At 38.8% G+C, this 17,007-nt stretch overlaps 1 protein-coding gene and 1 long non-coding RNA gene across 3 annotated transcripts in view; both read right to left on the reverse strand.

The window, feature by feature from the left end:
- Positions 1–17,007, reverse strand: part of Syt4 (Synaptotagmin 4) — an 82,000-nt gene that overhangs the window by 36,033 nt on the left and 28,960 nt on the right. For both annotated transcript variants that reach the window (XR_002684068.2, XM_022843875.2), the window contains exons 3-4: positions 14,826–15,062; positions 12,705–12,865 (exon numbers count right to left, since the gene is read on the reverse strand). Coding sequence is in view for 1 of the 2 variants with exons in the window: in XM_022843875.2 (XP_022699610.1) it covers positions 12,705–12,865; positions 14,826–15,062 (398 nt within the window). In the remaining variant the exon portion in view is untranslated. The remainder of the gene's footprint in view (positions 1–12,704; positions 12,866–14,825; positions 15,063–17,007) is intronic.
- On the reverse strand, positions 12,985–14,819 carry LOC147752686 (uncharacterized). Its single transcript, XR_015313426.1, has 2 exons — positions 14,430–14,819; positions 12,985–13,699 (listed from the first exon to the last, which is right to left on the reverse strand). It is a non-coding gene; the product is annotated as an uncharacterized LOC147752686 (long non-coding RNA).

Raw genomic sequence — 17,007 nt, forward strand, 5'->3', positions numbered from 1 at the left:
GACATGTTATTTAGAAAACTGAGATGAAAAATGTAAACTTAATTTTAATATTAAAAAAAAAAACTCCCTGATTCATTCTCATTCATGTTAAGAAACATAGCAAATATCTATTGTCAAAAAAGATTAATGAAATGGAAAAATCTACTTTTATGACGTCATAGAAACAGAATTAATATGACAATGATTGTTTTCATTATGTTATTATTATTAACGTAGGAAATTATATAAAGTTGAACATAAAATCCTGAAGCCTTGGTGGCTTCTTAGGAAGAGAATAGGTATATCAACCGAAACCTATAAAATCGTCATGATATGTTCATTAGCAATGTAATACGTAACTGTTATAAACAAAGCATAGCAAAAAAAACGTTAAGCCTTGGTGATGTCCCGGAGTAACGTTGATTTTAATTTCAAATCATATCTTACTTAATCACCTTCATCTGTGCCAAAATTTCACGTATACAGATCAACAAGATAATATCTTACTGTCGAAGAGCATATATATAGCCATTGAAAATGCCGCGTCATACGTACTATACGAGACTTGTTAAGTCTATAAATTTGATTTGAGAGATTTGCTAGATATAAAAAGATTATATCAGGGAGCAACAAACATCTACCCAAATTTTTCCGGGATGTCGAACCTGTACATATATAGTATAGCTCGTAAATTCTGGACTCTTGCGGAATCAATGCGAAATCGATGCATGATAAAGCGAGTGATCACTTGTTTGTTTAGTTGGTTCATTCGTCTCCACTCGTTATTTCCGATCGTACCCAAAGAAAACAGATCTTCGTCAATTTCAGCAAAATTTCATCCTGAAGGCTCCCGTTGCTGGGAGCTCAAGACAACGACATTGTTCCTTAAACAGCAGTGACGGGTCGTACGTGAGGCGATTTCGGGTTACTATATGTAATCCCAGTGTTTTTTTTTTTGGAGGAAAGTTTCGACGTAATTAAGTTTTTTGGGGTTGCCACTAAAAATCTTCCCTGCTATAATTGAAGCTGCTTAAAGATTGCGAGCGACTGCAAGAGACTAACGATGAAGCGATTTAATCCCGTATGCGATCAGCGCTGTCCTATTGCATATTTCAGTAGCGTTCGTATTGAGACCTCGGCCATTTGTGCAGAAAAGCAACCCCCTAGTGCAGCAACCGGTTTGAATAGACAAGGTTACTTGGTAGACTGCTAGATATCAGTAGCCGCTGTTCTGTCTCCTCTTTTCAACTTTATTGCCTTGGTTACGGTCTGATGTACGGTCAGCCCCAAATCTGTGACTAAAGGCAGATAAGAGTGCGCTGCATTTGGAATCGGTTTTGCTCATTTGTCACTAAGCATGAAAAACGACTCGACCAACTTTCTCGGCCCTCATATTTGATCAAGAAGGTCCTTTAGATAGATGGAGAATAAAAACTGGTTTACGTTATGCCCCTGAACCAAAAGGGAAAATCAGTTATTCCGTCGTTGATGGCTGCTCGGCTCATCTGTAGAATCGCTGCAAGTAAGTTGAGCGAATTCATAGGGAGACCGATCTGGACCAATATAGCCCGGTCCCTGGGCGCAAATTTGAAGGCTTCTTTCAAGTCAAAAAACACTGTATATAGCCGAGTGCATAGCGTGGCCTGTTTTCCCTTGATCTGGCACGCCGTTTCTGTAAGGCGTTCTCTCCGAAGCTTATGTTGCTCTATTGGGATGGCGTATACTGGTTGCTAAGTCTTTTAGTTAGCTAGGAAACCGGAAGGAGCTTAAAACAAACGCTTTTCTTCACCATTGTCGCCATGATGAAAGCACTGTCAATCTTAATTTAATATAGTGAGCGATAAATAGTTCATATAAAAGATGTTAATTCTTCAGCTTCGGTAACTTTCCAGTAATAGAATCAATAGGTTAGCTAACTATATCAATGACGAGATTTATTAAAAGCCAGCTGAAGGCCGGTTTGATTCTCGGAAGTTGGCCGACGGCCGACCTTATTCGAGTGCGCTCCAGAAACAAAGTTAGTCAACCAAAACTTGACAAATTTCGTACTGGCATTGCAGAAGTCTACCAAAAACCAACATATTACGAGAGTGACATATCTACAATTGTCCGAGCTTTCTGGCAAACATATTGAAACAGGTTGGTAAAAAAAATTGCAGAAGGGTAATTGCAAGTAAATAACTGTTGATATATCTTATAGTTCAGATTACGTTGGGTGTAATATCAGTGAAGCGCAACAAAAGAGACAAAACAGGCACAGGACAGAGCCTCCGGATCCGTCTAGTATTCTCTGATTTTCTGCCTCGATTACATTTTGTTTATCTCTAAAGTAAGCACACCTCAACAAAATACTATACGGAACGCATAAAATTTTAGATCAGAAGCAGTGAGTTCAGTATGACAGGCAGGATCGCATAACATACGAACGTGTACTATTTATAATCAGCTGCACGATTCAATTAAATATCAGTGACGTCAAAAACACGCTGCTTGGACTCTTCAATAAATTTTGCTTAGTCAGCGCCTTATTTTGCAGTTCACTGTTCGATCCCTGTGTTGTACATCCAGTATGAAAAGCGTGCCATTTAGATATAAGCCCAACTTACTTTCTGTTCTGATCGACCGGTCGACTTCCACAACAAGTTTCAGATCATCGATGTACAGTTTCGTCTTTGCGCGATTCCAATAACTAAATCGAATAATATCTCGTGGAGTCTATAGATACAATTACAAGAAACTACTCATCAATAGAATATTATAAACCTAAAATGGAAAACAGCTCATTTAGCCTCGTGTAAGGGTATCTGTTATGGTGAAGGTTTAGAAATAGGGCTAGTACTTTCAGGAAATCAATATCCATTGACGGAGCACTCGCAGAGAAAGCTAATAAGTATGCAAAATAAACATTTTTAGGTTTAGCAAGTTATCGTTATATTACTTAGTCGTGTCGATTCTACGTGGTGTCGTAGTGATATTCTATTTGCCGTAATGCATCATTTTGGGAAAAGTTTAATTTGTCGAATATCTATATATATATATATATATATCAGCTTTATCAGTTTGACATATTCTTGATACACCTACTGCATTTGCCAATTGACAATAGAGCCTTCTATTTTCGCCATGTATATAGGGTTTATAGTTTGGCATTCCAACATGAAACTATATCTGCTGGTTGCGCAGAAGTGTCGCGCTCGTGAAACGTCAAAGGGCCGTATAAAAGATGAATCCTCTGTGCATACGAATAGCGCACAAGACCACCCTGTATAATAATATCGTATGGAAGTTAGCACTCGATTACGAGGTTGTACTTGCAGGATATGGAACAAACTTCATATTGGTACGCTAAAAAATTAGTTTTATTAACGGATTCTGGTTTGTCGATAAATTGGGTCATCATCTGGTCTTAGATTTAGATTTCATTTACATCAGAGACGGCATCGATACGTACTGCGCTAACCGGAACAGTTGTATTTCCTATATTATGTGTATATTAAAGTTATCCGCAAAATCGTGTCTGTGAAAGATTGAGAGATGTTGAGGCGATATATTGTTTCTCATAATGATCGAGCTCCACTGTTAGCGGAAGGATCTTCTACCGTGTTAAATCATTTACAGAGGTTTACAGTGCATTGAAGCTTCTTTGCACTATGCTATTTTCGAGGATTTCAGATTATATATTACGTAAACTTCAGCTATAGCCAAAACTATAACAACGTGTCAATAGTTTAGCGTAGCCCCTGTAGCAATGCGGTAGATTTCCACGAAGTCAAAAACATAACACCTAAATCGGCCCGCTGGCAACAAAGCAAGTTTTTTTTGTCTTTTTCTTCAGTGTTACATTGGGTTGTATTCTGATTGACTCTAATATATATTCATTTTTTTAAAGATAACCCAGTTCTGATGCATGGGACGGGTAACAATGTTAAAAAAAGAAAATGATATATCTATTAATGTTGGCTAGAGCAAGTTTCTCCCACAAATCACAATGCTGCATGCTCTTTATCTCTCTAAACTTTTTACGGACACAATCATATAATTCGATACTTGGTTTTTCTTTACCTCTCTAAATTTGGAGATTCGTTTAAATTCAAATGCTTAGCGCTGGGGCTATTGCTTAAATATAGTAACTCGCCCGAGTGCACTTTATGTTGGCAACCATATGGATCGCTGCAGGGCTTATCCACTGAAAAATGTTATAATTTCTAATAAAAGGATTTTAGCGAAGCTCATCGTAGATTTTTTAACCGAGACGAATGAGCGTATTAAGGATCAATCGTGAGTGTGCGAACGTTTCAATTTTTATATAAACAAAGGTACAGAAAAGCTAACTAGTTTTATGGATAGCTTAACTCGAACCATCGAGAGTTTTATGATGAAATGTCTTGCAACGCTGCTTTCGTGGTTTGGGAAAGTGGTAGAAAATGTACGTTTACGAAGTGAGCTTTGAGTGCATGTTATATGGTCTTAGGAATGTGGCGTAGGAGATGGGGCTTAATAGAGAGGAGCTTAAATTAGTTCTCTGACACTGTGACTGCGTAGTGCTGCCGCTTTCCGTGGCAACGTCCCTGGTGAGAGCAGCGGGCCTTCTATACCCTGGTAGCTGCCACCAACTCAATGACGGACTTAATCAGACAGAAAAGGCTATCACATCGTAGCTTGTTTGTTTGTCCTTTTACTCAGAAGTCAAAGACAGAAGAAAACCTGCATAGCAAGAAGGACTGGTCTTTTTTTGGCCGTGCCCATAGGGAAAGAGCAGGGGGAGACCTCCCTTTCGCTTCTTGACGTCATCGATATCTCCGGGTTCCCCTTTCCACCGTATGCCTATGTGTTTTAGCATCCTTCTAGCGTCCTAGAAATTCTACGTCTGGTAGCAACGCCAACGGGGAAAGTAGCACTTGTCTGTTTCTATGCAGACAGGGCGATTGCCGTCAAATATTCACAACTGCGCGCAACTGTACTTTCGTCCTCCCTTTTTAGTTGGAACTTCTGATAAGATTAAATCTACCTCACTTATGTGCGTAGAACCTTGACGTGTCTCTACGCACATAAGTGAGGCGAGGCGTCGACATAACTGAGAGTCCAATATGTGTGCATCCCCATGTGCAATGCGCAACCGTAACAGACTACTCAGCTCGGTTGCATTGTGATAGAGCTTAGACCGATTTCTACTAAGTGTGATAATGGCTTCGTACGGTATGAGTCACCACATAAAATTGAGGCCTTCACTTGAAATATGTAAGAGTTTCTTTTTGAAACTACGTCCAATAAGCGACAAAAATCGCGGGTACATCGTTGCCTAATACATTCTCAATGCCAAAAGTTATCTAGAAATACTTTCAAACGTATGAACGTAAATACTTGCACAATAAGTTCTTTATTGAATTAAATAATACGCAAGAAACTAACAAGGAACAGAATCATCATTCGACGCGGGTGTATATTTTTAATAGCTAAATATTTCCAGTTCAAAAGTCGGTACTGCCATATTGTTCACGACTTATCTTTTCCGCCACGAAATATGGTGTTTCGTTTCTTCTTCTCTCGTATCTCTCGGAAGTTATAGGGACCTCGTCGTGTGTGGTGAAGTTCGTTATCATAAAGAAACGAGTCAGCCCCGCATCATCAGACCACAACTGACGATGCATAATCGGTAATTAGTCTGATAAACTAATAGGCGACCCTTCCGTAAATAAACAACCCGTTTCTTGCACTGATCCTGAGTATACAAAGCACTGAAAAACTCACATACGTCCCTTTTGCATCCTAAAAAAATTTGGCGAGAAATTATTTTGTTAAGTTCATTTTGCAGCTCGATTTCATCTAGCAGATCAGTCCAATCTAGCTCTTGATATCCCCCTGACAATGACTTTTTATCCGTTCCACCTCAACAGTGATTTTCGTCTCTTTCTACTATGTATCGGTTCCTCTGAGGTCAAACGTTTAGCATGGAACACAATCTGACATTGGAACTTCGTAAACATTATCTTGGGCTTTTCTCGACGCCACTTGCCGATTCTGTAACAACACTCGGAATCGCCTTCTGTCAATCAATTGAATATATTTCGCCGTCGGTGATAATATTCCGATAGAATAAAATAGCCAGGTTTCTATTATTGTATTTGCTAGCTCAACAAAGCTAATAACAGGCAGTCCATTATTACATTCATATATTTCTTCATATTATACATATATTTCTAAAAGTCGCCTTCGTGAGAAACGAAATATTCAATCATGAAGCGTCATAAAAATGAATCTCACATTTCAAGATGACGCCATTTAATAAAATTTCGTGATTATTTTGCATCGTTACATTTGAGGTATACTTGTGCTCTTTGGCATCTAGGACCGTTTACCCCCCGCCATCGTCACTCAGGCCTTGAACAGGCGAGTTGTAGTGAACGATAGAAGATCAGAAAAGTTCAGTAGTTTACGAACATAGATTCCATCTTGGAACTACAATGGCAGAGACAGCTCGCCATTTAAATCTTGTACTTTACTACAAGCAACAGTATGAGCCGTTGGTCCGAAAAGTTCTGCGAAGAAAATTTTAAACTCAAAAATAAATTTCATTGAAGACCACCCTGTGAAGGTGTATAATATGGCGTTGAAAGTTACGGTAAAAGCCGACCCATCCCAAAGTGCACCAGTGTTAGCACTAAGGTTTGGTGTATGTAAAGATCGGGTTCCAATTTGATTTGGGAATAGAATAAAAAGAAAGTTACGAATATATGCTGCATGATTTGAATGGGGATTAGAAATAGTGATACTAGCTTTTTCTTGCTCCTAAGTTATAGTAGCGACCCAGTCTTCTGGCAAAATATTAGTTTTTTATGACAATCGCACACAATCATAATTACCAAAATAGATGTACAGCTACAAAAGCTTATGGTGTCTAACCGCGTAAATTATAAAGGCGAAATGAAGAAATTACAGTTGGAAGCTCTCTGACATCCACCGTACTCATAAGACATTGTTCCCACAGGTTATCTTTTGTTTTCAGAATCGCGACAACTTCTCAATAGGAAAATTATTCAACATGATGCTGAAATTTTTATTCGAGACTTTATAAATTCTCGCACTTTCAGAACAACGACACAAAAGAATACCACAGATTGTAATGATGCATACTTCGATTGAAAATAAATGAACTAATCCTGTGAAAAAAAATCGAATAATTACAAATCATTACGTCACGTTTGATTACTAGTGTCCTAGTATTTAGTCAACAAAAAGACTGGCATGGCCTGATTGCGTTTTCAGGCTTTAGGCTTTAGCTTTGCACATGATCCTTTCGTGTTCATTTTGATCATATTTTTCAGTGTTTAAAATGTCAGGATTGCTAAACATCCTAGCAAGTCCGAATGGGTAGGCCTCTAGCAGTTCAGTTAATAAGAAGTAAGCTTGTATTTTGTTTTGACAACTTTAGAAAGTCAACAGAAGCCTTATCTAAATTTGGCGCTATTTCTAACGATTTAATAACACTAATTTGCCTATTTACATTATTTTGTGACTAAGGATATTATCTTCTATCGGGTAAGTTTGCTGCGGCCTGCTGTATTATCGTTCTATGCTTGACTACATAGTAAACAACACATTAAATACGCCAAAAGTATTTTTCGATCGCTTGAGTAATATTAAAATGTACAAATGCTTACTTGTCATCTATACGTTCATGCCTTCTGTGAAGCCGTTGTCAACTATGTAGCAGGAATAATTCCCGCCGCAAGTAACTAACGCTTCACTGAAGCTCTAATAATATTTCTTAATCACAAACAGCTTTGATATGTGTACAAGTGAAACACATTCAAATGACCTAATTGTTTTAGGCTGGGTCCGTTTTCGTCTTGGGTATTTTGCTAAAGAAGCAATGAAAAGGTAGCGCTAGCCTGTGTGTTTGCCCATTTGTCTGTATTTTGCCTTTCTTCCGCCTCTATTGTGCCTAGTGAGTCACTTTTGTGCGTTGTATGGTGGTAATAATAAGCCGGCAACAAAAGATCACTTGTCATTAGTGATTTAGTACAGGGATACGGATGGCAGATTCCATGGAACGTGACTGTATAGGGCTTCTGTGATGCAGAGGGACGTGCAGATCAGCTATGTGATTCCGGCGTCAGAGTCCGCCACTGGACTCGACGTGTACCGCGTGTTTGTTTCATAGGTACAAAGCGACCAGGTCTCGTCTGTTCCCTCACACATCCTCTGTTTAAATAAGTGAAATTGAGCAAACTAATAAAACGACAACGTAAAATCAACTCTTTCAAAGCGATATTTCTGAATGGAATGAACTTATAGAGAACTAGAAAATCCTAGGCGGCAGGACTGCAGACACAGGGACATGACAGTTTCACCGCCCCGTTTATAAATATGGCTAAAGTGAAATTGCATCAGTGTAATGAAAGATCGAGAGGGTTATGTCAACGTTCTTTCAGCAGCCGGACCTTAGTACCAACGGATCCAAAACTAAGCCAAATATCAGAAACAAGACCATAATATGTATCATACATATGGTACATGTGATGTCGTAAACTTAATAAAACGATATTCGATCACTTTTTTTTTCTAGCTGCATTCTGTTATTCACGCCAAGTTTAAGCAGACACGGAGCGTCACGAGTTAGCGCTAATTATATATATACAACCTTATGCCACACCATCGCATCCCATGCCCTGTTATCTTGCATTTGTTATCGCCGACTGGGATATTGATTGTTAAGTATCTTTCTTTGCACTGGGATACGCTTGGACATATGTTCCGCTGTTTTGAGCCATAAACTTTAATGGTACTAGAATATAAATTCCCCGCTTCAAATATGGTAAGCAATAGCATTCAAAATTTGAAACAAAAGTAGCCCAGGGTTTTCTTGTTTACATGAGGACAATCTCTAGCGCTGGTGAAATAAACGAGAAGGGAGTAAAATTATTTGGTGAATTTAATAGTAATGTATGATACCAGTTGCACCAAAATAGGCATACGTAGAGGTACTAGGTACTGCGCTGAACGACGAGCGTCATCAATCGTCATATCGCTAATTTTTCCTACTACAACTTTCAAGGACATATAGCTTGTGTAGTATTAGGCATAATTTCAATGCAAACGTTCTACTTGATCAAACTTACTATTATATAGTAATTGCAGGTACAATAAAATACGAATTTATATCTAAATCACTTCTTTGTTTGCCAGCCAAAAATAAAACTGAATAGAAGTTTCTGACGTCGCCTACATGAATGTTATGCTAAGTTATGCTTTTCGAGTCTATTATCGGCATTATTTTCTTACTTTTCCCTTTGCTTTAATCAAAGCAACCGGCAGGATCACGCCTAGGACTACTCCCACATATTGTCCTAGCTATGCGCTAGCATCGCGGTCCGCAAACCTCTCCACCACTGCACATGACTGCTCGAGTCGACCAGCTGGGATCCGTCGACTCCACCGAATTTATAGCCTCGAGTTACAGCCTTTCCGCCACTCGAGAGGCTGCTCATGGTATAGGAGAGTTAAGGTATGACCGGAAAGGTTTACATAGCGCAAAAACAGAAAAAGCAGGAGTGGAAAGTGTTCATCGAAAAGAGAGGAGAAAGTGGTGCAGCAGGCAATAAACCGTTGTGTTAACACCAGGCAGGGCATTCAACATAGCAGGTCTTTCAGCCAATTCCACTATTTTTCTTTGACACCTGGCACATCTAGGACATTCATACCCTACAGAGAGTGCAACATATTCGAATCGAATATATAGACACGTATGGCTTTGTCGTCGTCGTTATATATGCACGAAAGGTGAAAGTTATGAGCACAGACAAGGAACAGGGCAAGCAATAAAATTGTTGAGGCAGGAGCAATATGATTTCACCTTATAATTTTTTTTACCTCCTTTATATATTTCTTCCTTTACGGGTTTCAAACTATTAAAGCTATGCGTCTGAAACACTCAAACCGAAATACGCACCTGTATTATACATTCAAAAATGCAGATATTTATCAAGTTAAAGAGTTTAAGTCGTCGCTGCTCCTAGGTATGAAGCACATCTCTCTCACTGACACTGAATCATGCTTGTTTTGTCATGCATTTGAATGGCCTGTATTCCCGAAGGACGAAAGTACAGCGTTTAAAATAAGCCTATGGGGCAACAAACTCGTGCGTCGACATGCAATGCCATCTAGGCAGACTACTCTAACAGTCTTGAAGGAAACGGCAAAAGATGGTACTCGATTTAAAATCAAAAGGGTCTGTTTAGGATAACAGCACAAACATGTTATTTATTTGAATTTCATACAATAATAAATATTTCTTGGAGAGGCTAAATGTTAAATGCAATTATATATACATATATATATATACTATTTACTCTACGGGTATCACAAAAAGTGTGACAGCGGTACATACTAGATACGCAAAAAAAAACATTACAATATGTTAGCACTCATCGGATGACAGAGTCGGCATGTATTTGCTTTGTTACTAGTATAAAAAACGTGTATAGTGAGGAGACATTGCAACCAACGCAGGATCGGGACTTTTGATTTTCCCTTAATGTTTCGCGGCAGCGCCGTATTTAATGCATCCTCTTCTGAGATAAATGCTTTGACCGTTGGTGCTTCTTGTTCGGAGGTATACGTCTAGCTGGACGTGGCCTGGTAGCGAATAATATAGATGTTGAGAGGCTTAGGCTACGCACGCCTCTACGGATACTAGAATAGAGGAGACGTCGTTATGGTCCAAATCAATACTGTTCGAAGCAAGAAAAAATACTATTTCAAAGATTCGTCACCACATCACGTAGCACACGATAGTTCTATGTATATTATCTTTTCATATTTCCTAAAATACAGAAATTATAAATGCACAGGCCCGTAGCTAGGTAATCGACAAACACAGTCACAGATTGTGCTCTTAAGAGAACGCAACTCGTACTGTTCTGTTAAAGCATTGTATGTTAATTTTGTATTATATCGTGCAAATAAAATATATTCGTTCTTCACAAATTATCGACATCTTATAAAAGCTTGCACTGTGTTGTCCTGTAGTACTCTAAATTTGAGCTTTCTAAAATCCAGAGCACCATACACTCTCGTCAAGCTTTTTGCACTTGTACAATATGCAAAATCCTACTTTTATTGAGATTGTCAAGACGTTTTTACCTGTCTAGCTTGTCTAGTCTACGATCTATAACTCTGTGTCTGTCTGTTCGTTTACTCGTCTGACCTAAATTGACCCCTTCAAGTAATCGAATCGAGCCGATTTTTTTAGGTCGCTAGGGTTTTACTTTGGGAAGAACGTAATGTGGAGGCTAAATTTCTCTGGAGGATAAAGTTTGTAGCTTAAATTTGAGCAAATTGCTTGTTTTTGCTATCTTCTCGGCAACCATTGAAAAACTATGACAAGCTTATACTAGAAACTTGTTTGCCTTTCAAGCTTTACAAAGTGGATGTTGAACTGTATTAAGGGGGTGATTTTCGATTTCTCGCATGTTTATAGTTTAGCGGTAAATATATTATATTTGTTGTTATTATTATGGCTCATAATTAATGACATATGAACATATCAGTTCGGTTTCTTTAATTGTATTAATACTTTCTGCCGGATGGAGCATTTGTTGAAATGGAAAGAGTAAATGTAATACGAATCAAATATTGTTATATTGTAGTTTGTATTTGGCTGGACATAGCGCAAGTCAAATTAGGTGATGTCTGTCCGGTAATGGGGTACCTTTTCAGAATCGCCTTTTCGCTCTTTTGATCAGAACCTGTTATTCATTTCTGCGGATAAGTTGCAGATGTTAGCGCGAGTTACATCCTAGAGAGAGTCTTTTCTTTGGCAAACAAACTGGCAGTCAAATATTCACGTGGGCAATTATGTACGGGGAGTATATTTTGCAAGCAGTTCCATGGCTGAATTCGAATGCTATACGTGTTCTTAGAGCCAGATTTCAGTTTGCGAATCGAAAATGTCGTCTAAAAGATGAAAGCTTAATATAGCGATTTATATTGAAGGTATAGTTTCTACTATAAACTGAGTAAAAGGAAGATAAATTCATATCTAAGCTTGACGTTTAGACGTGAAAAAAGGCCAAAATTCCAATTGGTAGTTTTTGTTTCCCAAGTAAGAATGAGATGAAAATAACCTCCAACATACTTTTGAGCGATTCTTTGAATGAATTTCTAATAAATATTTATTCAAATGTTAGGCTAAATGTAACACGAATCAAGTCCACTCAATCCATTAGCAATGGGTTAAATTAATCAACGCGAGATTGACGTAATGCAAAGCTCGCGGGTTCGTCTCCTGAACTTTTTAAACTTAAATATTCCGAGTTTTACGTCCAGTATCATCGTCAGGCATTCCATCAGACGGCCGGCTCTCAGCGCGAAACGAAGTCTATCTATGCCCGGGTTCGGACCTAGGCCACAACGTGTCCCTAAGATTAGTAGGCAAATACGTTACGCACTAAGCTATCACGGCGACAGATCGTCTAAACCCACGTAGACTTGTCTTTTTTGAAAGGAGTCACTGTTGACTGTCAGGATTAGCCAGTGTAAAGTTAGTCGTTATCACAAACTCGGACCACGCGTCAAAATTATCGAGACATGTTCATTGACGCAAGTTCGCTCAGAGTTTCAGGTGTGAATATAATGAAAGTCGTATTTACTAGGAAACGTACGATTCGCATGTAGCAATACAATTAAACGAGAATTCTTTAACTCCGTATTCCAAAAATGCTTACCGGTGTGGGTTTGTGCTGCTGGACAACCGGTTTAGTGACTGGCGGATGGGGCTGTTGTCCAGAAAGAACAGTGCGACCACCCTGAGTTGGGGAGGTGTTTATCGAGGGGGGACTTTTGCTTCCCGTTGGCGACGGGGATGTCTTCAGAATAGGGCCCGAACCTAAAAGCATCAAAGTCACAATCGGATTTAGGTCTTGCAGTTCTACGCACATACAAACGTTTCTCATTAATTCATCTATTTGAATATGACCCCTTTAAAATGAATGAACAGCTACTTCCTTTGATTACTAAAACTTTTATTTGCCATCAGAGTTCACTATTATGTTCCTTGGTTCTATGAGATAATGAATGATATACCTCAATCGCAGTTTGCTCTATACTTCACAATCAATTTCTCTAACGTAGTTTGCTAAGTTCCTGAAATGATTTTTAAAATAAAAATGTATCTCGCCGAATGCTCTGTCTCAGTCTATCATGCTAGCGCTTGACTTTCACCAGTACCTAAGAAAAATAACACTAACCTACGTTGTTTGAAATCAAATTAACTAGCGATATATTAAAAGATGCTGAATTTTAATTTAAGTACAGTTAGGCCTAGTTGGCTAAGAGCACATTGACATAGTAGTTATTAGCATATGGCTATCGCTGGTTCAAATAATAGTTATGGCAAGCGGTTACCATGCCGTTTTACGGAGTCTTAGAGAAGCCCCGGATGGGCTCAGCAGGACCCGACCTGACTAGATCTTCCAGTGGGAGCAAATTTTTGATAGTACACACCGAGAAGGTAATTTCGACAACGTGTTCGCAATTAATTAATTTTGAACATCGATATAACCTATTTGTTGATTGAAATAGAAGCAACTTAGTATCGTTGTATGTGTCCTAAACAGTTACAGGTACTAATGGAAAACAAACGCCGTCGTGATGTTTCTTTTGTTATATAAGAAACGGTTGTATATTCAATCATTCGGTTTAAGACTCGTCACGAGCAACACTGCAAGAATATAGGCACTTTAGTTACATAAAACGTAGGCAACTAATCCTACCTAGGCTGTTGACTAAGAAAGGAATTATTCGAAATCCCGTCATACAAGTCTTATAAAGCGTGTGACGCTTATATGCCTTTTAAACTAACAAAATACAATCAACTTAATAATGCTAGTTTGAAACGCTTCTTATTCTATGCATGGTTATATTTTGCGCTGCCACGCACAGCACCGCTTAGCGAAAATTAAACCGGAAGAGCAACGTCCAATAGGAAAGTACGCTTCCTTAAACCATAACTTACCAAATAGATAAGTGACCCGTATAGAATCTTTTTTTAACCTCATTGTAGCATCGATAATACTTGCTTATTGAATTACCCCTTAAAAGGATATTTTCCTATATTTTGCCACGCAGATATATAGACTTAAACTAAATGTCCAAAGGAATTATGGCGAAATCTACCGCATTTATGTGAGCCTATTGCGGTGTTGCATCTCAACGTAGAATATTGACAATGATAGCAATTGTCCAATCACGTCCAGCTTCTAAGGGTATATCAGCCATATTCTTCGGATACATATTCGAGTTTAATCATTGACGCTTATCAACTGCAGAGTTTAATCAATAGTTCTGATATTTTGTAAATTCTGAGATTCGATAACACTTCAATAACAATAAAGTAATCTCAGCGGGTGTTTATAAGAGCTTAACACAATTTAAGGAGGATAATAGCAGACCTGTGGGTCACTAGTGTATTTTTCCTTGCCATCTCGTATGCCTTGTGGAAACCTCGATATTAGCTGTAAATAATACTTTTTTAGATAGTTATTTTTTTTCTAGGATAGAGTCGTTTTTGCTGAGATAGCGTATAATTCAAGGTCTTGAGGAGTAATTTTTCTCACAGTCCTCCAACCTATCGACACGAAAAAAGTACTCTATTTTGCTGTGGTGTTTTTAATTGAAACGTTTCTTCTGGTGGTCAGAGGAAACGAGTGGTTATGACATTAATCACGCTCGCCTTAGGGCGAACCTAACAAATACTTGAACATTGTTGGCTTTCATTAGAGTTGTGCTTTGCTTTTTTAGCTTGATTGAATGGAGATAGCTGAATTGAAATGGAGTTAGTTATTCACCTCCTCCAGTAGGGCTGCGTACAGCCGGCGTCTTTCTGAACATAAGCCCGCCAGGTCCTGTAAGTTTGCCATCTTTATAGCCGGGACCCTTCTTCAACGAGTGTTGCAGATGGTAAGATCCTGGTGATTGTAGTGCCGTTTTAGCTTTCTTCCGATAGCAGACATAAGTAGCAGCTGCGACAACGACCGCAAACAGAGCCGTACCGACACAGGCGCCCACGATTAGTGGACCCGCCCCTAAAAATATCAAGCGCAGATAAAACAGAATTAGTGAGTCAGTAACTTTATCGTATACCATATCTGTATCATAAGCTCAGGTAGGATAAGGATGTTTGGTGCCGTATTGTGTTGTTTCATTATGTTTGCGTGTCTCGTAATCTTCTAACTATCAGATATATACAGATAAGCAACTATTATTACAAGCATGTATTTTCAACGTTGTCGTCAAAAGAGGTACACATAATTGACAACTGATTAAGTTAAGCAGTAGGAACGTTGAAGATTCCGTATAATCCGTAACCCTAGAGCTCGCTCTAGCTAGAAATTCGAGTAGATATGACACGTTTTGTAAATTTGAAGTAAACGTACGATTTAACGAGGCCTGGCAGCACCTATGTCAGAGGTAAACAGTTAACGACAGAGCGTTAAATAGGCTTATAAGAGCATAATGTAACCTATGCTGACCCGATTACGTCACACGCCTGGTTCTGTAGTACGGGTTGTGTAGTTGTCACGCTTGGGCAAATGCGTTATATGCGCGCAACGATAAAATTATTGTTGAAATCTTTCAGTTATTGAACTTACGGCTTGATATTTTTCTATAATATCTTTATGTACAAATGTCAATGTTTACAACACTATTATAGTTTACGCTTATCACGTACACTTACGCGAACGTAAAAACCTTGCAACTGACACATTAAATAGCAGATAGTGGTGGTTATTAGTATTAATATATTATTGTTTCACATTCGAAAATTTTCAAGCCCTTATTAATTCAAGAACTCGGACAAAAAAATCTATTCTTGATTTTCATGTCTAGCCCGTTAATTCAAACCTAGGTACACAGAGACCTTCAGTATGCGATGTGATTTATTTGTTCTAATGATCAATCAAGTCTGAGAGGCAAAAGAATAAATAAACGCGCCATTTCAAGGTAAACCGCGGCAGTCGGCCTCTATAGTGTTGCTGGAGAAAACTATAGCATTATATGATGCTTACATTCAAATAATATACGAATACGTAACACACGCACAAAGATGGAATCTAATCAGGCGATGGGTGTATCAATAAGATTAAACGCTGAAGCTACGCGGGCAAACACGTGACAAATGCAGAATGAGCCTCTAACGACCTCTAACGTAACACCCTCACAACGGGTTTTTCCTGAACAAAAGTATTACCTAAACAAAGAGTAACTTTAGCCGCGAGTCTGTGGATTGATCAGTCAATCAAATGACTTTTACTTCCCGTTAGCCGTACTGATGCATGATGATTTTTTCAGTGCGTGACATTTGCTTAGGCCGGATGGCCATCACTGACTAGTCAGTCATTGCGCTATTTTTCTTCCTCTATGTTTGATTCGTCCTCAAGCGACCCAGCGCGATACTACGCTAACAGGGCGCCAAATACCGCGCGAGTGGTCACTAGTAAACAGCGACATTGGTATTGGCAGCGCTTGTTGCTGTTTTGATTAGCTTCCATCTGCGCGCCACTAACCGAGCTGTTCGTCGCCTGCCCAAGGGATGATTCACTGGACATTCGCAAACCAAGCTGAATCCCCGGGTGCGTGAATCTTTCCCCAGACAACAAAAGGCAGGGGACCAGATCAAGCAATTATTAGGAATCGCACGTAGATATAGCGCAACTCGATTATCATCGACATACACAATGTAAAAGATGAATAACTTTACATTTTATTTACATATAATCTACGTATAGTGTTACAAATCAATCTGCATGAAGTGTATAACATTTTTTCTACCACAGATATTCAAAATGATTACCGTTTAATATGCCGTATAAATATACCGCTGACAACAGCGCGTTATTAGCACGTTAGGAAAAACTTTAACAAGTCTTTCATTTGGTGTTATGGTCCATTCCTGGTTAATTACGGCGTTCACATCATGCACTGTTGTCGGGTCTTTAGCGTGTATTTCATTTTTAAGGTATCCTTCAA

The sequence above is a fragment of the Varroa jacobsoni genome, unplaced genomic scaffold, assembly GCF_002532875.2.
Source record: "Varroa jacobsoni isolate VJ856 unplaced genomic scaffold, vjacob_1.0 scaffold_1080, whole genome shotgun sequence".
Lineage (NCBI taxonomy): Eukaryota > Metazoa > Arthropoda > Arachnida > Mesostigmata > Varroidae > Varroa > Varroa jacobsoni.